Here is a 26,850-nt window from a genome sequence, read left to right on the forward strand (position 1 = left end):
TTTTTTTTTTTTTTTGTTGAGACAGTCTCATACTGTTGCCAGGGCTGGAGTGCAGTGGCACAGTCTCGGCTCACCGCAACCTCTGCCTCCTGGGTTCAAGCAATTCTCTTGCCTCAGCCTCCCAAGTAGCTGGGACTGCAGGTGCATGCCACCATGGTCAGCTAATTTTTGTATTTTTAGTAGAGATGGGGTTTCACCATGTTGCCGAGAATGGTCTCAATATCTTGACCTCGTGATCCACCTGCCTCAGCCTCCCAAAGTGCTGGGATTACAGGCATGAGCCACTGTGCCCGGCCTTTGTCTTTTAATAATAACCATTCTAACAGGTGTGAGATGATATGTCATTGTGGTTTTAGTTTGTATTGATCTGATGATGAGTGATGTCAAGCAGTTTTTATATACCTGTTGGTCATGTGTATGTCTTCTTTTGAAAAATGTCTATTCAGGTTCTTTGCCCATTTTTAAATCAAACTACTTGTTTTCTTATTATTGATTTGTTTGAAGTTCTCATATATGTTTAACTTCTTATTAGATGTATGATTTGCAAATATTTTCTCCCATTCCATAAGTTGTCTCTTTATTGCGTATTTCCTTTACTGGGCAGAAGCTTTTTTTTAGTTTGAAACAATCCCATCTGTCTATTTGTGCTTTTATTGCCTGTGGTTTAGGGCTCATATCCAAATAATTATTGCCTACACCAATGTATTGGAGCTTTCCCCTTGTATTTTCTTCTAGTACAGTTTTATATGTACATTTACAGCTGTTTATGGTATGAGATGAGGGTCCAATTTTGTTTTGCATATCCAGAAGATATCTAGTGGATATCCACTTTTCCCTGTACCATTTATGAAGAGATTGCCTCTTCCCCTTTATGTGTTCTTAACGTCTTTGTAGGAAATCAACTGACTGTAAATGCATGGATTTATTTCTGGGCCCTCTTTTCTATTTCACTGATCTTTGTGTCTGTTTTTATGCCAGTATCCTGCTGTTTTCATTGCTATAGCTTCATAGTAGATTTTGAAAAGCAGATAGTTGTGATACCTCCAGCTTGGTCTTTTTTGCTTGAGATTGTTTTGACTATTGGGGTCTTTTGTGATTTCATACAAATTTTAAGATCTTTTTTACTATTTCTGTGGAAAATATCATTTGAATTTTGATAGCAATTTTATTGAATCTGTGGATTGTTTGGGGCAGCATAGACATTTTAACAATATTAATTCTCCAATCCATGAACATGGGATATCTGTCCATTTTTTGGTGTCTTCTTCTATTTCTTTCATCATTGTTTTATCATTTTCTGTGTACAGATCTTTCACCTCCTTGGTTATATTTATTGCTAAGTATTTTTTGATGGCTATTATAAACAAATCATTTTAAATTGATTTTGTAAACATCCCAGGTAACCCATGGAAAGAACTTCTATTATATTTGTAAGTCTCTACATGTTTTGTCCACCCCTTTTTATACCACTGTATATATAAAATACAAAACAAATTAAGGTAATATATTTTGAAATATATTTTTAAGCAAAGGATCAAAACACTGCACAGTGTTTATAAGTGAAGTGTGTTTTAATAATATTCCATGAAATTTATGAAATTTAAGTGTTCTTATTGTCCTCGTATAGGAAAATATTTTTATACTTTTTCCCCGAGTGGAAATTGATTGACTAACTTACCAGAAACAATGCTTGACAGTGAAATATTATACAGATACCACAGTGTAATAAAGTTAATATTCTAAGAATTGCCTATAACAGTAACAACGCTTTGACCCAAAGATTCCATGGAGGTTTTTTTTTGTTTTTTTTTTTTTTTTTGAGATGGAGTCTCACTCTGTTGTCCAGGCTGGAGTACAGTGGCATGATCTCAACTCACTGCAACCTCCACTTCCCAGGTTCAAGCAATTGTCCTGCCTCAGTCTCCTGAGTAGCTGGGACTACAGGCACAGGCCACCATGCCTGGCTAATTTTTTTTTTTTTTTTTTTTTGTATTTTTAGTAGAGTTGGGGTTTCACCATGTTGGCCAAGCCGGTCTTGAACTCCTGATGTCAAGTGATCTTCTCACCTCAGCCTCCCAAAGTGCTGGGATTACAGACATGAGCCACTATGCCTGGCCCTATCATTTTAAGAATGTAAAATTTTGCTTGAGTTAATCATTTTGTTAGTTATTTGCTATCATTCTTCACATAAGTAGACATAGAAATGAAAGAAATTTAAAATATCGTACTGTTATTTGTCAGTTTTCATCACTGTCATTATTCTTACTTTGTACTATGTGTCTATTCTACTCCACCATTCTCCTCTAGTGCCTGTTATCTAACTTATCTTCGCAGCAACTTATTTCACAGAATGTTACTGCCCTGTAGATAGATGTCCTCAAGGTGTTCTTTATCTCATCCCCTACATACATTTCTTGTCTCTTGTTTCCAAGACACATTAAACATGGCACAGCTAAGATCTTTAAAATAATTTTTTAATTAAAGAAGAGTAGGGAGGTAGCAGTACCATAGAGGCTCAAATCTTGAGTGTCTAATTTGGTGTTGGCAGGGTAAGATTTTGACAAGAGCCCTTTTATAAAAATAGCTATTTCCAAGACTGTGGAATCACAGGAAGGTCCTGAGTGTGTATTTTGGATTTGTCCTCAAATTTCAGAATGCCTCATTTCTGTATACCAGTGTCCCAGCTGTTGCAGACTTTGTAATGCGTTAGTATTGGACTCAGAAATTGAGTTTCTGCCAGAGGATTCTGGCAGTAAGCATCCTCCTATAACAACAGACAAGTGATAGTAGTAGAAATCCCAGGGGACTTCACAATAGCGTATCTTAGGATTCAGTGTAATGGCTTAACTTCAATATAAAGATGATCAGAGTTAAGTACAGCTTATTGTTCCACTCTGGTACGTGGTCTGTTAGGTGCCAGTTATGTAAATGACGATAATTACAAGAGAGTGCCAAAATGTGTCCTCCATGAGAAACTATGCAGTTCTTAAATAGGTCATTCTGCAATCATAAGAAGCCTTCTAGGGGGGTAACAAAATCTCCCTTCTATGGGAGAGGTTTAATGTCTTCCCAGACAATGGGAGAAAAGGGCCATTTCGAGCAATGGCCATTTGGGATTTCTCTCAGATTACAAAGTATTTGTTTTCCCAATGTCACTCTCAGAAATAAGGTTTTAATTTCCAATTTTAACTATCCATCTTTTTATAAGCATTCTTTCATGTGCTTCCTTTCTGATAACAAACCAAAATGATTAATTTAAAGAAGAGAAACATTAAACTGAAATGCAGTTTTTAAAAATACATGATAAAACAGCTTACATTAAATAGATATTCCTTTGGGCAGTAGCTTTACGTATTAAAAAACTGAAGTCACTTTTGGAAGAAACTTTAGCATACTCTTTATCACAGGATAAGTTACCTAAGTCTTTATCAACCCTATGGGTAATTTGATTTTTAATAGTTTTGTCTCTTACCTTACATAAAAATTGCTTCTGTAAAACAATGACTTTATTTTTAATGCTTCAAAATATAGTCATCCTTTTAAATCACTGTCCACATGGAATCCCTCCCATCCCCTTAGAATTTTCATATTTTTTAATGAAGTGTTCTTCCTCACAGTATTTTGATCTACCATATTGTGAATAACTAGTTTTAAAGATAGAGCATGACCAATGTAGTTTAGTGATCTATGTCATATATTGTGTAACATAATGAAAAAAAAAAAAAAGACTTAAAAGCAACACTATCAGGTAATTTTTTGCAAACTCTGAGGGGAGGGAACATTGCCTGTTTGTGTACATTTTTATCTCTAGTATCTAACAAAGCTTACATTAATAAATGTTAATTAGATAGACTTAATAAAGAAGTAGTTAGAAAATAAATATTAGTTAAATGAATAAGTGAAATATCAAGTACAATGGCCCATTCAATTCACTGATTCTAAGTGAGAATACAAACATAGGTAGGTAGGTAGATAGATAGACAGATAGGTAGATAGATAGATATTGGATATGTTTTTTAAGACATCAATTTCTAATGAAGAAGGCAAAGCAAGGTAAGATAAAATATTTTGCCTGTTGGTTTAGAAAATACTGCAAAAGAATGATAATGTATACTGTGGAATATGGTGGAATGGGCATTCCCATACAGTGAGGTGGGATTGCAAGTGACTATAATCATTCTGAAAAGGCATTATGATAATGTGTATCAAAATCTAATATCTGACTATGATTTGACCCAACAATGAAATTTTTTGGGAGATAATTATAAGACTGTCTTATAAGAAAGTTCATTGCAATATTATTTAAAATTACGAAAATGGGAAAAGTCTAAATATCTATCAGAAGAGGATTATATTAAAGAAAATTGAGCTTTCTAAGAACTGGAAATAATGGTGTGCTTTGGTGAATTTGAAATTTGTTTCTATTTTTAGTGCAAAAGAACTGTATGGTATTTGCCTAAATAGGCAACTATTTTACATAGAGTACTAAATTTAGATAGATGTACATGAATATTAGTAAATATTTAAAAGATTTTAATAGAATTCTAATTTCATGGGTAATTGAATCTGAAAAAGCGTGAAAACTACTTGGATTTTTATGTGAATAAATTCTTAAACTGAATAACAAAATATCCATATGTGTAGATCCTTTTTCTAGACCCATGCTTAAAAGGGAGATTAGAGTGAGACCTCAACTCTACCAAAAACAAATAAACAAACAAACAAAACAACTGAGTGTGGTAGCATGCCTCTAGTCCTAGCTATTCAAGAGCCTGAGGCAGGAGGCTTGCATGAGCCCAGGAGTCCTAGGTTACAGTGGACTATGATTCTACCACTGTACTCCAGCCTGGGCAAAAGAGCAAGACACTGTCTCAAAAAAAAAAAATATGTAGGGGCACAGTTTAGAGAATGATTTCTTTTTATACTTAAACAATCTGCCTAAAATAATTGAAGGATTCTAACTGGAGACAGATAACATTCTAACTGGAGACAGGTAACACTTTTCTGACAACCAATAGTAATTTTTTGGATCTTCACTTAAAAAATAATGAAAGAGATAAAGAATATATTGTGGTAAAGTCATGGGTAAAAATATTTTAACTTGATAAAGGAAAAGAAATCTTACACTAATTTCAGTGTTATTTTAGATCACTAGTCGGTCCTCCTGAGTCATTAGTGTAAAGGTCTGTAAAGGAGCTATTGTGTGCAAGGCAGTGTCATGGTTCCTGGAGGGAATGCTACTTTCTTTACTTAGTGTACAATTTGCATCTCAAATATCTGGAACCAGCTAAAATATGCGTGCATTTTACAAGTTTAAAAATATCTAAAGAAACATACTTTTCAATTAAATGTCTTTTAAATGACTAGGTGCCAGCTACTGTGCTGTGCATTCTTGGGGTTATAAAAGATGATTTAGAAACATTTCCAGCCCTTAGAAAGTTTACAATAGTAGCCGGGCGCGGTGGCTCAAGCCTGTAATCCCAGCACTTTGGGAGGCTGAGACGGGCGGATCACGAGGTCAGGAGATCGAGACCATCCTGGCTAACACGGTGAAACCCCGTTTCTACTAAAAAATACAAAAAACTAGCTAGGCGAGGTGGCGGGCGCCTGTAGTCCCAGCTACTCGGGAGGCTGAGGCAGGAGAATGGCGTGAACCCGGGAGGCGGAGCTTGCAGTGAGCTGAGATCCCGCCACTGCACTCCAGCCTGGGTGACAGAGCGAGACTCAGTCTCAAAAAAAAAAAAAAAAAAAAGAAAGAAAGAAAGAAAGTTTACAATAGTAGATGTTAAGGGAAATTGAATGTATTCTTCTAAGAAATAAAATTTCTTAGGTTAGGTGAGTTAGGTTCTTCAATAGAAATGTGATAATGCAGAATGAAGAGGTTTGCTTCCTGGTTTGGGATTTTATGTCTCTTCAGCAAGTGGGCCACTGACAAAAGCTTGTTAAAAAAAAAAAATGGATGAGGGAGGAACTTGTTTTTTCTACCAGTCCGAATTTCACTGTGGTAATGGAAGTAAGTGAAAACAAAACAGCAGTGGGATATTCACCTTTAAGAACTTTGTTCCCTAGCAGATCATTTCCTACAAGCAAGAAGCCTTCCTGGGTCTTCCCATCTACTGGCTCTTAAACTGCTGAGATCTACCAACAGGCACCATTTTCTAAGTGGATATTTGTACTTTTTTTATTTATACGCATATTTTCTACAAATCATATTGTAGATAATTCAGTATAAGAAATAATTTTGAAATCAGAAATATATTTTACCCTCTTTGATAGAGTTAAAATTTTAAAACTCAGTACACTTGACAGATTTTTAGGGCTTAAGCCTGAAGGATGCCATAAAAATTACATGGATGTAGTTACAAAAATATTAAGGGATGATTATTTTCACCATTAGTTTGTATCTTATTTTATTGAAAAGAACACTTGTATCACATTATCATGTTAACAACTCTTAATTTACCACATTATATGCTAAAGATAATCTAACCTAAATTTGTTAATGGCTGGAATAGAAAACAGATTTCTCCCTAAGGTTAATTTGCCCAGGATCTGTAAAATGTATCTTTGTGAATTCACTTCAGAATGTTACACAGGCATATATATGCTTCATACTTTACCTTACAAACATAAATGTTGAAAATTTTGTATTTATGTAAATAAAAATAAATTATATGATCTAAATATAAAGGTATTTCTTCTTTCATTTATTTAATAGTATTTTTAAATTATTATAATATTTCATCAGCAGTTGGTTCTTTATGGCTAACATTTCTTATCTTCAGTGAGCTTTGTGTTTCACAATTTACATTACCCTGTAAAGTTTGTAAATTGTAAACTGTTTGGGAAAAAGGAATTTATTGAGAGATCATCAATGATAGGGATGAGATCCTACAGAAACTCAGAATGGTGCTGGGATTAGAACTTGAATTTTCTGATGCCTCCTCGGCATCTCTGTCATTTTGTTTCTAAGAGTATTCTAATTTTAGCTTTAGGGTCTCTCCTTTAGAGGTTCTGAGCCCACTGTGTCTGCACCTGCACTAACCAAGGCCTCTCTCTTCTCAAATGGTTCCCCCCGCCCATCTCTTTCCTTCCCTGGATCCAGCCTTGGTGACACATGCAGAGGCTGTCTGCCTCAAGCCGCCTTCCTGTAGATCTGGCGTAGCATTTCCTTGCCTTGGTTCCATGCAGGGTCATAATCTTTGCCTTGGGGTTTCTGGCTACTGATCCTCATCGTTTCTTAAGGTGAATAGAGAACTGAAGTTTTGCTTTTGTCTCATCTGTGCCTCCAATTGCAGAAAACTAGAATGTGAACTCTGAAACTTTTCCTCAGCTTTTCTTCGACTGTCTTTTTGCAAAAACATGTGCACTCGCTCTTCCTTTGGAGTTGTCCACCACATCCTTTTGCTATCCATTAATAACCTCATGAGCATTCCTTCTCATAGAGAAGCAGCCTAAGCCCTCAAGTCACTACCCTAGCTAACCTGTTGAATATAGATAAGATGGCTTTGTTACTCTTATGAGGACTAAAAAGCATTTACACTGATGAAATGAATAGTATATTTACATTTAAGTGAGTAACTTGGTGTAAACAGTCTTGTTACCTTGGCTACGTATTCTGAAATGCTTACTTTTTCTATCTAGAGTTGTCAGGTTTAGCAAGTAAAAACAGAAATAAATTCAAATTTAACTGGGAATCTTCTATTTTGGCAACTCTACTTTTAACTTCATCAGAAAATAGTACGTATTGTTTAATGCTTATTTATAGATGATATCATTTTGTATTTGGTGTGGCAGAAGATGATTATTAAACATTTTTCATCTTTAATATTGGCCTTTTTTCTTTAATGAACATCCTAAATCCAGTGCTTAATAACTTTGGAGACACTTTTTTAAGGGGAGTAAAATTCCTTTAGAATATAAGCTTGTATGTCTATTTATCTTCATGAAAAGTAAAGAAAAAGAAAAGTAATTTGCTTGGAATTCTTTATGTTGTTTTAGTTGGTATAACTAGCAATGCTGTTAATAACTCAATTTATTTTGTTCTCTTTATACCCTGAACAGCTCTTTACTTGAGTCTTTTACTGTATAAACGTCCCTTCAGTTATATAATTTTCCTGACTACCCCTCGTAGAAAGAGAATGAGCTTCAGAGTCAGCCAGATAGTTGTTCATATCTGTTATGCCACTCCAAGGCTTTGGTGAAAAAGCTTGAACATATAACCTAATTATGCTGAGTCTCAGTTTATACATCTGTGATAAAAAGAGGGTGTTTTGAGGATTAAATTTAGAATTATAACTGGCATATCATGAGCACTTAATCATTAATTTTCCTTTTCTTTTTGTTTTTACTGAACCCTTATAGTCACTTTTTGTAATACCTTTTGATGGCTTACAGCAAATTTCTGCATTGCAACATAATTAAACTGAATATATTTTGTCTTTCCTACCATACTAAAAGATTCTTGTGTGCAAGTGATTCCATAGCATTGGGTGTATTGTATATGTACGTATTCATTCAGATGTGGTGATATGGGATGGGAGAATAGGGGTTTTATCTCATAAGTACATTCATGAAATTATATATCCTTCCCCTTAAAGTCCTAGAGGAGATTAAAATACAACTTTTCAAAATATCATAGAACATGACTCTATTAAGATACTCTTTCTATCCAATGGGGCATTATCTAACTTGGACAGATTGCAGAACTAAATGCATATTGAGGTAAACTTTCAGGAATTACAGTATGCCAAACACATTAGTTAAAATGCACATACCTTTTTAGCAAACCCACTAAAGCTAGCAATCAGGAGTTAGTTTCAAATGACTATTATTATATATTTCCAAGCATCATATACTTCTAAGCATCATACACTTAGAAGAACTGATACCCACTGGAGGAACCCTAATTTCAAAAGTCTTCACCTGGAATAATACTACTTTATACTTTAGCTTTTAAAATACTTTAAAGTACATTATCCTCTCTGACTTCACAATCACTTACATGTGAAGTTGAGTATTACTAGCTGCATTAAATTAGAGCAGTAGAAAAGTACGTAGTTCTTCATTTAGTCCTGGAGGCAGTATTCCAGAAGAAAATGCCAATATATTTATATGTCATCAGTGTATCTAACAGCAATTTAAATACCACTTTTTACCCATCAGCTATATTTCTCAGAAGAGTGATAGAAAAGCTTCCCACTTTTGTTTCTCCTGAAATTCCAATCTCTCTCTCATTCTCAAAAGATAACCACACCTCTTTATTTTCTGAATTAGTTGAGACCATCCACTGTGAGCTCTTTTCCTTTCCTACCTCTGCCTGTCAAAGTCACCTGTCCTCCCATCTCTTCAGCCTGTCTCCTCCCCATAAGTCTATCAGCTACCTGCTGCTGCTCCTTAATTCAGTCCTTTCCCGTTCCCTATTCTGGGGACTTGCTCAGTTTTCTTATTAAAATTTACATATTTTGGCCGGGCACGGTGGCCCATGCCTGTAATCCCAGCACTTTGGGAGGGCAAGATGGGCAGATCACCTGAGGTCAGGAGTTTCAGACCAGCCTGACCAACGTGGTGAAAACCCGTCTCTACTAAAAGTACAAAAATTAGCCGGGCGTGATAGCAGGCACCTCTAATCGCAGCTACTTGGGAGACTGAGGCAGGAGAAACGCTTGAACTTGGGAGGCGGAGGTTACCGTGAGCCGAGATCGCACCATTGCACTCCAACCTGGACAACAAGAGCGAAATGTCATCTCAAAAACAAACAGAAACTTTTTTTTAATATTTATTGAGCTCATTATTGTTTCTTTATTTAAAAAACAACAACAAACAAAACCCCTCAAACTGTAACTCTCTTTTATTTTAGTCTTCACAGAACTAATCAAAACAATGGTTTGCACTCATGGCTATTGTGTCCCCATTAATTCCCCAGTAACTCCCTGCAATCTACTTCTACTTCAGTACTCTATAGGAACTGGTATCTGATAGGTCACATACAAATCATCAGATCTACATGAACTTTCATCAAATCTTGGCCTCTTTGAGTTTTTGATGTTTGAAGATAGTATCATTTATCCTGTCCTCTCACAATTTTTAAATATATAACAGCTTTATCGAGATATAATTTATGTATCACAAAACTTAACCTTTTCATGTATACAGTTCAGGGGCTTTTTAGCATATTCACCAGATTGTTCAACTGTCACCACTGTTTAATTCCAGAACATTCTCATCACCCTAAAAAGAAACTCCATTCTCATTAGCAGTCACTTTCCATTCTATCTTATGTCTGGGCCCTTGTAACCACTAATCCCCCTTTTTTTTTTCTCTTTAGGTATGTCTATTCCAGGCATGTTATACAAACAGAATGATACAGTATATGATCTTTTGTTACTGACTTTTTAAATTTAGCATAATATTTTCAAGGTTTATCCATATTGTAGCAGGTATCAATACTCCATCCTTTTATGGACAAATATTCTATTAAATAAATATACCATATTTTATCTATTCATGAGTTGAAGGGAATTTGGGTTGTTTACATCTTTTGCTATTATGCAGAATGTTGCTATGAACAATTATGTACAACTTTTTGTGGGAATGTAAGTTTTTATTTCTCTTAGGTATATATTGTACCTTGGGTGGAATTAATGGATCATATGATAATTCTTTGTTTAACCTTTTCCAGAAGTCTTTTGGACTTCTATTACTGTGCTCTCCTCACAATTCATTGTCTTCCTTTTCACTATTTCCTCATCTCGTCTCAAGAAAATATTCTGCAGTTTGAGGTCTTGACTCTTCCTCTCTCTGTGGTGTCTTTACCAACAATCTAATAAACTCCCTTTACCTTAACTATTCATCTATGTCTTACTTTGGGGAATCTGTTGTCAGTGGGATCACTCTGATCACCCTCAATCTAGAGCCCTGCATTATATTTACTATCTACTAAAGAAATCTTCTCAATAATAAATAAATAAATAAAAATTAAAAAAAAAAAAAAAGAAATCTTCTCTTGATTATTCTGCCATCAGGCAAACAACATAATCTTCTCTCCAGTGCCTGTGTTTTATAATCTAATTTCCTCCCTTTTAGTAGTGACACAGCTGTTCTTTCAGTTCCTTTCAGCTTAAAATTTTGAAGTCATCATTGACTCCTACTAGCCTTTACCTCATACCCATTTATGAAGTTGTGCTGGCTCTTCTTTGACAGTACCTCTCATGATTCTTATTTCGAACTAACATGATTCATGTTATTCTTATCTCTTATTTGGACAGTTGCACATACCTTTTTACAAGTCTTTATACCTCTGTCTTGTCTCACTCTCTTCATCCCTTATCTATCCTTTACAACATGACTTCAGTATTGTCCTGGGCCAGGCTTATTTTATTGCCAGATTTCAGCAAAGTTTGTTCTTACCTGCTATATAACATCAAGACTCTTTGTCATTTATTGTTTAGTTATATCCAATAATTAACCCCAACCAATCTTGTCATCCTGTTTTACTAGTTCCTAGACTAAGTGTATGCTCTATCCAAGATCAATTATTTTCTTTTCACTATATATAATCTCACATTTTCTTTGTTCCTACTTGGCATGGCCTTCTGTCATCTCCACGAGATGATTGTCATGTAAGTCCAGCGCAAATATTATATCCTTCATAAAAATTTCAATGAGCTTCTCAACAAAAATAATTTATTCTACTTATGAACTCCTGAAGCGTTTTTAAAACATTGTTTATGGCCTTTTGACATTCATCTAGATCTTTCTTATTAAACAATAATCTTTTAAAGATAGAAACAATGTCATATCACTCCTTCTACCTCCACAAGTGTGCAGTGCTTAGTTCTTTGCTAGGTATATGGGATATAGTCACAAACATTTTTAAGGTCAAATACTTTTATGTATTTTATTCTTCCAAATATTTTCCCAAATACTACTTCTCTTACAGTCTTACTTTTAAGTTGAAGAGCATATTCAGAACAGAGGATTCAAATAATAGTTTGCATTCAGATATTATAGTATAATTTAGTAGCATGTATTTTTCAGTTAATATCTGATATACTGGTTGAAATTATAGCAATATAAAAGTAATGAGTTTTCAATACATATCCAAACAAAAGATGATATTGGTCTCATAGTGAAAACAAAAACCTTGCTAAGGTAAGTGTAAAACAAAAAGTAAATCCAAAATCTATTTGGGAAAAATAATCAAGTATTGTATAGCAGAAAGAAAAATAATCAAAATAATGCACAAAAACTATTATAGTTACTGGAACATGTCCCATGATAAAGAGAAGTTGTAAAATCATTAATTTTAATAAAATCAGTGCTATTTTGTCTTTACCTTTCATACCCCAGAATTTTAAAGTTGGACAGAATTCCTTATTATGTATTTAAAATCATTGTAGATAATATTAGGATATTACATTAGCAATTTATTACCATTAGCAATAGAATAGTGAAGAACATAGAGCTAGGACTATCAGGCTACTTTGTGTACTGCCCCCTGTGGAATGCTGACTCTGAGGAAGAGAATGTGTTCTCCCTATTAAACTCATTCTACATCTGAAAAAACAAAACCTGTCTTAGATATTAGTTACTGTTAACTCACTGGCTTATTTCATAGAATTTCTGAGGTCATCTGGGGCTTTGGAGCCATAATGGAATATACTGAATATTGGGTTTGAACCTGAACCTTGAAGAATTTATTCTCACTTCTGAGGATGACTTGAGGATCCATTCCATCACACATTCAATATCCTGATTGTCTCTCCTTTGTCTCTATATCATGAGATATAAGCCAAAACCACTCTGACATTTGATGGGTAAATAGGTTGCTTTGCAAGTAATTACTCATACTAAAGTACCCTTATTAGAGTATAGTATTATTTTATAATTACTATACAATAAGTAGTCTTAGTATCTCAATTTGGCCTCCATAGTGATGTACAGTTTAAATATAATATATCCACACATTAATTTTCTAACTTTATGTAAAATATACTGTAAAAATATCTTTTTTAAAACATTTTTTAATAATTAGCTTTTTAAACAAACAGTCTAATTATGTATCAGGATGGAAAAATAGAAGGTCAATAGCTACAGATGCATAATTTCACTCTGATAGATTGCTATTTGAAAATGGGTTATGCCAATTAGATGATTAATTTTCTTCTATTAAATAACATTATGAGACTTCAGATTACATTTATCAGTATATTCTCTTTAGTGGGAGCATAATATGAGAAAAGGCCAAACAGAATACGAATTTATATGCTTTCTGGAAGGATCTGAATATACTTTTTATCAACCACACTTGGGAAAATAATTAGAAAATTAAACTCTGTTTGAAAACTTATTTTATGTTTCGTATTCAAAGTAACATGTTGAAGACATAATGTGTTAAAGGTTAAACTATATGAATATGAGGAGCAAAAATCTGGATGTCCTGCTGGCAATTTTTTTTTTGGTTCTGGTTATCTGCAAAGTATACACCCCTTGTCAGTATAACTAGGGAGTGACTGTGTAAACATTCTTGTTTCGCCTGTTCCACATAATCGTTTCTTGTATCATATTTCTTCTGACCTCGCTATCTGAAACCAATTACAGGAGATCCATTTGGGCTGCATCTATTTTCATAAGAAGCCTAGGCAACAGTGTTTTTCTCAGAGATGAATATCAACATCAAATATGCTTCTGAGTGCTTTGTTATTTATGTTTCAGAGAGATTTTGTAGCCTTCAGCTCTCAAGAATGTGTCACGCTGTGCTGTTTATACATTGAAGATATTAATGGGCGTAGATGTCATTTTTCATTTTAATGTCTCAAATGCAACAGGCTGATAGGTTAAGCATTCCTATTTTTATGGGGAGAGATATGACTGATGTCTGTTTTTTCCCCAAATATACATATATTTACTTTGAAAAAAAAAGTTATTTATAAGCCATAGCATACTCAACATTTTTTTGTTTTACTGGGTATTTCTAAGCTATTCTCAAATAATTTTATATTTGGTGAAAGTTTTCAGTGTTCTTCAGTGGAAAAAAGTATTTATCTGACAGATTACAAAGCATTTTTATCCTTAGTTAATTATCACCATGACCTACTCATTAGAATTATTCTGTGAGGTTCATAACTAGCATAAAATTACTACTAGTGAAGAAGTATGCTTGAACTTTGCTTTTTGTACAAAAATTTAGTTAAAAATGCACAGTATGACTTAGGAATGATGTTTTCAGTAAGTATTTCGGAGAACAATGCACTAAATTATGAAATATGTGCATTCCCACATCTCTACAGTCTAACAAAATGTTTACCTTTAGTGTCTTATACAGATTATTTCTTTTTTTCAAATTTTTAAATTTAACCTGATTTCAAATTTTAAGATGTCTTATCTTAATTTTCTTTAGGTTTCCTAAAATAGGATAACTTCATTAAGTAATGTGCACCCCTAATTAAAAACAAATGTGTTTTTGGAAACTAGATATGGTTTGGCTGGCTTCGAAATCTCTTTCTTGTTTCTGATACATTGGAAACAGACTCAATCATTATGAAAGGAAATTTTGTAAACAACTTTTATTTTTGTTCTAAATTAATTTTTGTGGGGGAGGGTGACCATCTAAATGACTGGATGGCTCAGAGAACTTTATGAATGGCCCTGAATTTAATCTTTTGTTTGTATTGAGAGAAGTGGCAAGTGATTTTTAAATTAATATTTTGTGTCATTTGACACCTAACACTTTATATTGATGGAAGTGTTTTATCTAATAATCTTTCATTTTTTGAGTAGCTATAATAATTAATTGCAAAGATGAACTAAATGTCTCTGAGCAATTGTTTGTTGAAATTCAGTCTTAAAGTGTTATCCAGAATACTGGAAATAAAAATGTCATATGATGCATGCAGTGAGAATGCAAACTGCCAGAGCTTTCTGCTTATGAGTTTTAAATCATTCCTGATCTCCTGGAATTGTTTTTTGTTCTCCCTTCTCTTATGCTTACTACAGCAATCTCTACTATACCAAGAGAATGTTGAAATAGGAAAGAAGTTATTTTTCCTAAGAGTTTGTATTAAAAGATGATCCTCAGCTATTTTGGAGAGAACTATAAATGCATATGAAAACCAAAATACTTTAAAAGTAGAAGCATTTTTTTAGCCAGCTATCCTGTGATATTTCATTACTATTATCACTCCTTTCCTAACAGTGTAGGTGTATGCTTTTGACTAGTGATACTTTGATGAGTGAAACTTGTAATATATTTAATTTTCTAGTGTTTGTCTACAGACGTTACATAACATTGACATATTCCATTGATTACATGGGTTTTGTTGAATGAATATAACGCAGGGTGGTAAAATGGATGGGGTCCCAAGCTTGGGAGAGAAGAGCCCGAGTTTTTGACCAGGATCTGCTACTGCTTTGTGACTTCAATCAAGTTATTCTAGTATTGATTCTTCAGTTACTTGTTTGAGAAAGATAGGCTAGGCAGTTTCTAAGGCCTTGTCCAGCTCTAGAATTGTGCAGTTCTATAGTAATAATTGATCAGATAATCAGGATGTTACAAAAGTTTAGAGTTCCATCAAGCATCAGGGAAGTATCAATATATAATGAAATCCAAGTTAAGGATGATGGGGGCAGTAGCCATAAAAACAATATACATTCTGTGATAGTTGTTCTATTCATTTACAGATTCAAAAAAAAATGGTTATATTGTTGTTTCCCATGTAAAGTCTGAAAAATGAATACGCTCTCTTTACTGGTGAAGAATAATTCATTATAATGTCATATATTCTCCTTTACTAGAATCTTACTCATTGCCTACTAATGATTCCTTTGACAGAACAGAAACAATATGGCACACTGGAATACACTCAGGCCTGGAAGCCAGGAGACCTTGAAAACAACATTCATAAATTGCTTTGTGATCTTGAACAAAACAACTGACTATTCTAGGTTTCATTTTTCTTATTTGCTAGAATGAGAAGGTCAGATTAGATGATTTTTAAGATTGCTTTTAATCCTTGTCATTCATGATTCTAAGATCCTAAACAGTGTTCATTAAAATTTTTTAAGAATAATAGATAACTACATAATTTAATATAAATTAAGGTAATAGGTATACAAAATAAACTCATCAACTCAAAAAAAAAAAAAAAACTACATGAAAACAATTAGGCATCAACTGGAAAAATAATTGAATGCATTTTTATTTTGAGAATTTCAGAGACAGCCTAGGACACCTATTGTAATTTCCATTTGGAAAAATATCATTTGTAGTCACTTTATAAGTTACAATTTAAATAGGAAGGATATATTATTTAGAATATTGAACAAAAAGTTTCAAATAGTCGTATGATAATAAAGTAATTATGAATTTTTTTTTGTTTTTTCAAACTGAACTCTATAATAAATTCCCTGAGTTCACTGGAATGTGCCATCCTTAGAAATATTTAGGTTAATTTGTAATGACTTGAAAAGTTAAAAAACAACAACAAAGATGATTATCATGAGTGAGTGTGTCTCCAAATGTAAAAAGTGTGCTTTACAAACTATGCCAGATACTGCTATGGGAAGACAAATCAATGTTGTTAGGAGATGGTGCTAGTGCATTCAGTTTGTTTACTTTGGTTTCTATGTCTGCCTGCCTTTCAGAAAACTTGCTTGGAGCCAGACTGTAGCAGCCCTCTCTGTCTTTTCATAATTGATCAGGGGATGACTGCCTTCCCTGAGGGTTAAGACGTGGCAACTTTTTCTGTTTGCTCAGCATCTCAATGCAGTAGTTCAAACATTGTTCACACCAGCTGGCAGTGTAATGCCATATGCACATCTTGTCAAAGCAACTGTTGTCATGGATACTAGAAACTCTCTTAAAAACCAGATCATTGATTACAATCAAAATTGTACTTTTTATCAGCTGAAATTCTTGATTATTATAGAAGAATATTAATCCAATAATGTTTTCTCATTGTGAAAAATGTATCTTGTATTCAAAAGCAGTAAATAACATAGTAGGCCAATGATACAGGTTAGTTTTATGTCTTGAAAAATTTCCCCATTAGTGTTCATTGAACTCAGTTGTTGAGAGAGAAAATGATTTTTTTAAGAGACTCTTAAAAGTTTTTGTTAATTAGTTTATACTCCTACCTTTAGAAAAATTTACTGTGCATTTTTGGTCTATGGCACTAGCTTTTACATGTTAAGTTTATATAGTACATTTACTGAACTGTTCCTCCTCCACTAAATGAAATGCTTACATTAATTTCTTATGTTAAGTTTTATTTTCCTAAGTGGGAAAGAAAACATAAAAATAAACGAAAACATCTTCTATTTTGATTGGTATTCTGTCACACATAGAAACAAACCTGATTGGTTGAGTGGTAATTTCTTTGTTCTCTGATTTTGCTAAGAATGCAAATGAAAACCACTCAATTTTATTTGGCATTAAAACTGCACTTTATTTTGTCAAAGGAGAGGTTTCCCCTTGAATTGTAAGTACAAAAAAAGTGTTTTTAATCTTTAGTGAAAATCCTTATTAATTCACTTTCAAGATAATCTGATGTTGATTTGTCAAATTTAATTACAGCTTCCGGTAACACTTGAAGTCTACTGCTTTTGCCTCAAAATTGTAATATGAAAATGCAAATTGAATGATAATTTAAAAGGGAGTGGGCATTTTAGTTGAACACTCAAAGACAAGTTCCTTGTGGAAATGAGTTTATTGATGCAGTTTATGATTTTTATCCTCTTTGAGCACTTTAAACAAATTAACTTTATTTCCTGCAGGATTGCATGTTTCTCTGTGATTCTGAGTAAAGTTATATATGTGTGTTTGGCAGTTTTTTTTCGTATTAGAAGATAAACAACAATGATTCTCTCTAGAAAGGAATATGGGAGTTCTTGTACATTGAATCCTTTTACTGTTAACCAAGAGATAATTGATAACTTTCAACAAAATATTTAGATATGGTTTCATTTTTACTTCTAGGCTCTCCAGGCAGCAAGACAACTTCTTTTACAGCAGCAAACAAGTGGATTGAAATCTCCTAAGAGCAGTGATAAACAGAGACCACTGCAGGTTAGTAAAGCCCTCCTGTCCTTGGGGTCTTATTTTAAAAGATGTTCATAATGATAACAGATGTGCAGACCCAGTTGTATATATACAGGAAATTATTACATTTGCATATGTAGGTAATTTTAATTCATAAAGAGAATTCATTGTATCTTCTTAAAAGAGAAAAAAATAATATTCTGTTGGCATACATTTTAAAAGTTTACAAGGTAACTCCTTGCAAAAAATACATAGGAACCATATTTGGTGTATATAGGCTTAAAGAATTTTGCATAAAACCCCCTTGTGGGATTTTTTATGCATACATAGGTTGAAATGTAAAATTTTTTTCTTAAAACCAAAGTTATAGTAAAATGGTGTGGAAGGAAACAAAGAAGTCTTAGACAACCCTTCCGCAGTTGTATCCAAGTGACAAATGCAGAAAACCTCAAGGATTGCCAAAAAAACTGTTTGAGTTTGCCAAGGAGTTATTGCTGTTGCTACAGTTATAAAAACACATTCTGGAGTTTGTTGTCCTTACTCACTATGTTTGTCCTGTGAAACTGATAGTATGTATGTCTTTTAAAGTAACTTTTGTTACATAATATAATCCTTGTTTTATGTAGTCTTCTTAACCAAAATATGTGGGACATTTTCTTGGGGGGGAAATATTTCTAAGGTGTATTTTTTGACTGTTTGGAAGGTAAATTCTGGAGTTCCATACAACATCTCTCAAAGTGTTCACCAGCTCTGTTGAAAGATAAGTAATGCTTTTTCCTGAATCATGTGTTACATACATTTCTAATAAGGCAAATTTAGTTTTTTTAAGCATCTCTTATGGCTTTATTTTAACAAAAAAAAAAAATTTTTTATGACCCAGCTGTCTGTGTTTATTTTCAGGTGTACTTACAGATGTTAGTAACTAAGTCTTACATGATGGCCTTCTGAAGCTTAGTTTGTATAAGAGAGAAGTATAAGCTACTGATTTATACAATCCAAAAATTAGTTATTACCTAAAAACTGGATAAAATGTATGGTCCCTAAACAAATTTGAGATAAGAATAGATTTTCCTGGGAACAAAGTCATTTGTGGAGGGTGGATGAGAAGAAGAGGGACTTGGGGATAAGGGATGTTTCAACAGAGAACAGATGTCTGCCATGACTGGAAATGAAAGTTTTATTTAATCAGCCTGAGTTTAAGATTCTTTTCAATTTTTTTCTCTTTTAAAAGCAATTTCACGTTCCTTTGTTTTAACTAATGAATAATTCTGTGTGACTTTCCTCACCATCATATTCTTCCCCAATTTATAATGGGAGCGTAGGTGTAGTATTTCCATGGAGTTGTCTGATTCCATGAGAGTCTCTTCATGCATTTACATGACAGAGAAAAATTTACATAGAAGTCACAGAAGATAGCAAATGAAATGTTTATCCTCACTATGGCTTCAGAGTGGGAATTTTGCTTTCTTGTTGGAATAGAAAAGGAGAATTAGATGCTGGCAACATAAGCAAAAGATAGGAATGAAGTTACTGTTTTGAGTGTCTAAAAAACACTATATATTTTCCTAATTCTATTTCATCATATTTCTTGACAAAATTGAGGAATTCGCAGTTGCTTCTTCCTCTCCAAAGCTAAGTCCAGTAGAAGTTTCTATATTGCTGGTTACCAAGGTATCTCTGGAAAGAATGGCTGGGCTTTAGTTTTTCTATTTTTTTGTTGTTGCATTGAAAGGCAAGATTTGATACTTGGACTAAAATATACATACTTTTCCTTACAAAATACCCACAATAGAATGTGGGAATATTAATGGCTCTAAAATGAGAAATCGTTGTCTGTTTATCAATGCATAAGTAAAATTTTGAGCAGAAGTCTCCAATTTTGTTATTTTAGCATAAAAGAATGATTAAAACTCCTATAAATACCTTTTGACAATTACAGTTGCTGACCATGACTACAAAGACTTTCACTGTGTCACTTGTTTTTCATTTTGTGATGCATATTAATCTGAATATATCGCCATTGTTTAGACTATAAAACTAGCATTTCAGTATTATTTTGTAATTTTAATGAGATCTCATGCCAAAATATCATACAAATGAGAAATTGCGTTTTATGAATGAGAATTTAGAAATATTGAATGAGACTTATTCACCAAAATATACACTGCAATTAATATAATGTGAGCCTTCATTTTTAGTATTTCATAGGACTTGATAAGCTTAGCAACTAGAGACATGCTGGGATTGTATTAAAAATCTAATACAAGCTTAACAGCATCTGATACTAGCTTACACATCTGTTGTTAAACAGGAATATTAGGTAATGCTTATCTTTGTATCTTCAAATATCATGAGTTGCACTATTTGCCACTAATGTTTTTAAAAAGGGTACAATTTTTTTGTTAAAATTTTCAGTAATTTAATATGAAATTAACATTTTAGAAGTTCTCTTATATGATTCTCTCAAAACTTAGATCTTTTTCTACGTAACTAAGTGTTTAACCAAACTTTCATAAGAGTTAGTGTATTATCTTTACATTTCAAAAGGATAATTGAAAATGTTTCAAAATCTGTATGTGCAAGGCAAGGTATTTGGTATTAATCGATTATGATGGCTCTTAATATGACAGGCATAACATCTTTAGTGGACCAAAAGAGATACTTTGTATTTTTTATTTTAAAGTATAATTTTGATAGAGAACTACGTTATAAAGTTTGAAAGAAAATACAGATTTAAAAACCTGTTTTGATGGCTCAAGTCACAAGAACAATATTCAGTTGCTTGTTAACATTCACCTGAATTTATTTTCTGTGTTAAGAAGTGGTGGCCAGATTTGAAGTGTGACATGGTACAGAGTCTATTTTTAGTAGACTAGTATTTATCTACTATTATTTTTTCATTTACATTTGTTCAGGATTTTGTGCTACAGATGGCATAGATATTAGCATGTCTAATGCAAAATGGAAAGAAGAAAACATCACATCTGACAAGCTTGAGTGCCAATTGCAGTAGTGATTTCACTTTCATGTATAGATATCTGAATATATGTATTTGAAACATGTTTACATAATCTACTCATGACATGAAACACCAATTGAATAGGTGCAATCAGCAAGTACATTGATTAATGGCATATTGATGAATAATATATAAAGATTGTGATGCAAATGGGAGCCAATATTAACTTAAGCATTACCAGATGTTTCTGCTTTACATTCTTACTGTGTATCCCAGAAAACATATCCTAATAATAACAAAGACAGCTTCTCACTTTAATTTGCTTTATTTATTTAAATCTACCCTAGCACTTCCTAGAATTGATATATTCATAGTGATCCACAATGAGGAAAGTTAGCCAAAAAGAATAATACTTAATCCTTTCAATTTCATGAAACTAATTTTCAGTTTAGAAAGACTGAGTTAACACACCACACTACACACACACACAAATGCCCACATGCACATACACACACATGCACACTTCCATAATCTGTAAATTTAAAAAAAAATTTGTAAAATACATTTTCAATTTTCTAGCCTATGACAAATCTACTTAATTTAGTTTAGATATGAAAATTGGTCGCATTATTGTTCTTGTTACATTTACAGCCATGAGACAGACTTGTGGTTCTTCAACAGCTGTGCAGAGCAGAGACGTAAATTTAAGGTAAATGCCATTGCTTTGCTATCTTAGATGAATATTAGTTTTTAGCATTGTAATCACTTCCTTCATTGTAGGTTAATATATAATATAAATTCTCCTTTCTAATAGGTAATTGAATTCTAAAATTTTTATAATTCTGTCTTAAGAAGTTCAAGAATGGAATAGTAAAAAGCAAAAGAGAATTAAACTTGGGGGTCTTATTCTGACTTTGCCACAAATAGTTATATAAGTTTGAGGAAGTTGCTGAACATCTTTAAAATAAAGACGTTGGGCTAACTGATGAACAAGATCTTAAATTCCATGGTTAAATATTTATTTTGTTTTCATTTTGAAGTAAGTGAAAGGTATCTTAATTTTTCAGGATTAAATGTATCTTGTTGGATATTGCCTTACGAAGTAAGGGTTATGTTTTTTTTGCCTGGTTTTTGTTACAAAGCATTTGTTTATTAACATGCCACATCCAGAAACAGTGCCTTGGAAACAAAGAATTAAATCCCACATGTATGAAAACCATTGTGCAAATATAATTCTGTATATCTGAGGAAGCTTTGTTTTGTTTAATGCCTTGAAATATTATAAATTGCATTTATGAGAAATATAAGCTACATAAAAATTATTTAACCAATGTATTTAATAATCTACATTGAACTATGTTTTGATATAATGCAACTTAACATTATTTTTACTTTACTATTTCATTCCAAATTGTCAAAAATAACAAAAGCTGACAAAACCAGAAATTCTATAGTAAACTAATTAGCAATACTGAAATTTCATATTCTATGTAAAAAATCAAGAATAAGGTATAAAACTTTATAATTTGTAAAATATTCTGGAGGAAAATACTAACTTATATGGGATATAGAATCAGGCATTACAGAATGTCTTTTAGGAAATTATAAAATTTTATTTATGTAGCTATAAAGAATGAAATTGAATATTTCTTTTTCAGTATTACTTTTAAATATAATGTAAAAGAAATGGAGAGAAGCTAAACCACATTTTGTTCCAAATAAAAGCAGCATTGCCAGAAAAATTGAGATATAGGTTTAAATAGAGCAATCTATTGTGATGCCCGAAATTTAGAAATAAGTTTTTAAAGATATTCTTTACTATTTATATTTTCTGTATATTGAAAAATGAGCAGGAGGTCTAATACATTATTTCTTGATCATAATAAACGTATTTAATTCAAATATTGTTTTAAAGAACAGACTGTGTCTTGTGTGGCTCTTATTTTCCCATTCCAGTGAAGAACATTTCTTAAAAGGCAGCATGAAATAGGCAAATTTAAAAGAATGTTATAGAATACAATTTTTGTTAAACTATGATGGTATTTCTATCCATGACCAGCTGCTCAAGGCTGACACCCTGTGGAGGAGGGTCTGGGACATTGAGCTCATTACTACTGAGCATGCTTGTGTGGAAAACTTACCGTATGATATACTCTTGGCATACAGAAGAAAGAATGACGTGTTTTAGATCGGAAGCCTGCCTTTGCCATTAATAGGGCTTTGGATAGAATAACTTGATCTCTTTGGAGCCTGTTTCCTCATCCCTAAAATAGGAATAAGGATACCCAAACTTTCAAGATTGCTGTGAAGACCAAAAAGTATATTATGTAAAGTACTTAGCATAAATCCTTGGATAAGGAGTTAATAAATAATTACCATTATGCTAGCCTCCAGGAAATTGGTATTTAATTCAAGGTTATGATATATATTCTGTATCATAGCATTTGGCTGTAATTTTTTACTATTCCCAGCTATTTCAATGATTTGAAGTATACCCTTGTTGTAACTGTGTGTTTTAAGGAATACTAGAGTGTTTTCCCCTGCTATAGGCTCCGACCACATATATACTTCACACTCGCCACACATAAACTTGTATTTTAATGTTTGTCTTCTCTATTAAACTGTAAGCTATATGACAGCAGGAATCATGAATTCTCTACTCTTCTCTAGTGCCTAGCACAGTGCTTGGTGAATAATAAAGCTCAAAAAATAAACTTATTGAAACAATGAATAAGGAGGAGATTGTGCTGAGTGGAGCAGAGGAGGAAGGTTGGAGGAGGGAAAAAAATTCATTCATTCGATATAAATTGAATGATTATTTATCATGTGTAATATCCTCAGGGACTTATGACTTAGTTGAGGAGATATTCAGAGTTGTGCACAAATAAATACATTATTGTCCACAGTGCATGTGCTGTAGAAATGGGAAAAACAGAAAGAACAATAAGCATTTAAAAAAGAAAATTATCAATTCAGGCTACAAGTGATCAGGGAAGACTTCGTAGAGAAGTTAGCATGTATGATGGACTTAAAAGGAATTTGGTAGATAAATGAATTTTTGATGGAGAATTTTTTTAAAGATGTCATCAAAGATGTAGTCACAGGAAATTCTGAGATCTGGTTAGGCAAGGGTAAGTAGTTTGTTTTGATCAGCCTAGAGATATCATACTAATGGAATAATGAATGGGTTGGGGGCTAGAAATACACATCGCTGATTGTGTAGAGCTTAAAATGTCAAGCTAAGAAGGCAGTATTTTATGGATTGGGTAGAAGGGGCTATTAAAGTTTTTTGATGAGGAAGTGAAATTATGAAAGCAGTGGTCTGTGAAGGTAGCAACGGTACATTTGGAGGATATTTTCAGGGAAGGGAATTCTGAGAAACCTGGAATAAGGATAATCCTTTAAAAACTATTTAGGTAGGCATGATGTTGACCTAAGCTTTAGACATGTTGAGTTTGAGGAGATGGCAAGACAAGGAAGTAGAAATAGCTAGCTTTTAGCAAATTTGAAAGAGAGCTTGACAGAGGGGTCAAGACTAAAGAGAAATATTTGGGGAGCAACACAGAAGTAATAGGTGAATCCATGGGAGTAGAGGAGATTTCTGAAAAAGGTAATTTGAAAAGAGGAACTCAGTAATATTCATATTTTTTTAGAGCAAGAAGAAAAAGCAGAAGAGACAAGAGGGGACTAGAGCAATCAAATTAGCATTGGATTTATTAAGGAAGGTCAAGAAAAGGGGGAGTTTATAAAAGTTAAGGCTTGTCAGCCACATCAAGCAATGTCCACAGGAAGGAGAACATTTTTGCATAAACACATATAGTTGATTGCAACACAGATCATTTTAAATCCCCCTCATTCTTCATCATTCATCAGTAACTCAGGATCTGCAGTACTAATGTGATCAACAATGAATGGAGAAAAATCATACTTTAACATGGATGATAAATAGAAAATAAGGAATTAATAAATGTACTTTTGCTTCTCAGATTGCAGTGTAAGAAAATGTATGTTGCATATATAATACAGAACTTCCATAAATTAAATATGGAAGAACTTTGCTTTCTAGGAGGCCAAATTTTCTGTTTTCTTAGCTACCTTGCTTATTTTCTCTTTTCTTAGCTACCTTTCTCTCTTCTTAGCTACCTTGCTACATTTGCTTCTTCCTGTAATCCATTAGGATTTTAAGTATATATTCCCTTGACTTCTCTACCTTAACTAAAGTGAGAGCAAGAAAGAAATAGAACATTAATATTGTTATGGGAGCTCTCTATAGGATTTAAGACTTAGGCTGCGAATTTTATCTTAAGATGTTTGGAAGTGTTATACAAGCTAAATTGAATGACAAAGTGAAGAACAGTGTCAGTACATGATTAAAGACAAAAAGTAAAATTATTTTGAAATTTACTTACATTTAAGATTATTTGTGTTTCCTCTGTGGATTCTATTTATGTATTTCTATCAACCCGCCTTCCACATTTCTATCGATTTTCTTAAAATGTTTTTGCTACCTTCACCTTTTCTACTGCTTTCTTTTCTCCTTTACCATTTTATTTTCTTCTCTCACCATGTAATCTTGTCTGTTTTACATTATTGCTGTCTCTTTGGTCCCATAAGAAAATAGAAACTTTAACTATCTGGAACTATCTAATTCTATCATGAACCTAAAAGATATTCTAACCTATCATTTTACTAACAAAATAAAACTGTGCCCATTCTTACAATCCAGTGTCTAATATTTAATTCTTGTCTTACACCAAGAATAGTTTGTGCTATTAAGTTGGAGTTTCAATAGGAAAGCATTTCTCCTCTTTAGTATCTCATCTACTTAGAAGAACTTAAAAGAACCTGGAACCCTAAGGCTTTTTCCTTTTCTTTTTAGTGCTAGAAATCTCCTGTTATGACATTTATAGTGGCTTTTTTAAAAATTGCATCAAAGTGGTTTCATTGTTCCTTAATCTTTTGGTCTGCTTTTTCAGAAAACTATTACAAAATGAATATTTAAACTAGAATTGCTTGGGTTAGTTACATTAAATGGTCAGTTCTTCTAAGAACATCTAAGGTTGTGCTGATTATTTTAGTAATGCTGAATTTGGAAGAACAGCATTTGGAAAAATGAAACAAATGTGAAATAAATGTTTGTTTGTTTGTTTGTTTGTTTTGTTTGTTTGTTTGTTTTTGAGACAGAATCTCACTCTGTCACCCAGATTGGAGTGCAGTGGCAAGATCTCTCACTGCAACATCTGCCTCCCAGTTCAAGAGATTCTCCTGCCTCAGCCTCCCTAATAGCTGGGATTACAGGCATGCACCACCACGCCCAGCTAATTTTTGTATATTTAGTAGACACGGGGTTTCACCATGTTGGCCATGCTGGCCTCCAATCCTGACCTTAAGTGATCTGCCTGCCTCGGCCTCCAAAAGTGCTGGGATTATAGGCATGAGCCACCGTACCTGGCCTGTTCTTTCAAAATATTTAAGTCACTGTATCTTAATAGGAAAATCATATAAGCTCATTACAAGAATCTAACATGATTTTAAGTTAAATTATGTTTGGTCACTAAGTTCTCTTTCCCAAAGGCACTTGATAAATGCTAATAAATTACTATAGTATAGTGGATTTTTCATAATGAAAATTGTATTTTCTGATTAAATGAGGTAGAAACCACTCATAAGAACTAATTATAGTAGAATTACAGGAGACCCTTGACATTCACAATGTATATATCCATAGATCTTCATGAACCCTCAAATTAAAAGAAAATTTCCATTCAAAACTTTGGTGGGGTTTGTGCAGACTTTCTTTTATACTGTCCTTGTTTTGGACCAAGCTACCATTGCCTTATGCAAAGTCTAA

At 33.1% G+C, this 26,850-nt stretch overlaps 1 protein-coding gene across 5 annotated transcripts in view; it reads left to right on the forward strand.

Moving 5' to 3' along the window:
• Nucleotides 1–26,850, forward strand: part of FOXP2 (forkhead box P2) — a 281,834-nt gene that overhangs the window by 96,606 nt on the left and 158,378 nt on the right. For 4 of the 5 annotated variants that reach the window (XM_011967097.1, XM_011967098.1, XM_011967099.1 and 1 more), the window contains exon 3: nt 17,978–18,067. In XM_011967097.1, the coding sequence (XP_011822487.1) occupies nt 17,978–18,067 (90 nt within the window). Of the gene's footprint in view, nt 1–17,977; nt 18,068–21,650; nt 21,709–26,850 lie in introns of all 5 variants that reach the window. The other variant, XM_011967102.1, reaches the window with a different exon arrangement.

This window comes from Mandrillus leucophaeus, unplaced genomic scaffold (assembly GCF_000951045.1).
Source record: "Mandrillus leucophaeus isolate KB7577 unplaced genomic scaffold, Mleu.le_1.0 Scaffold787, whole genome shotgun sequence".
In the NCBI taxonomy this organism is placed as follows: domain Eukaryota; kingdom Metazoa; phylum Chordata; class Mammalia; order Primates; family Cercopithecidae; genus Mandrillus; species Mandrillus leucophaeus.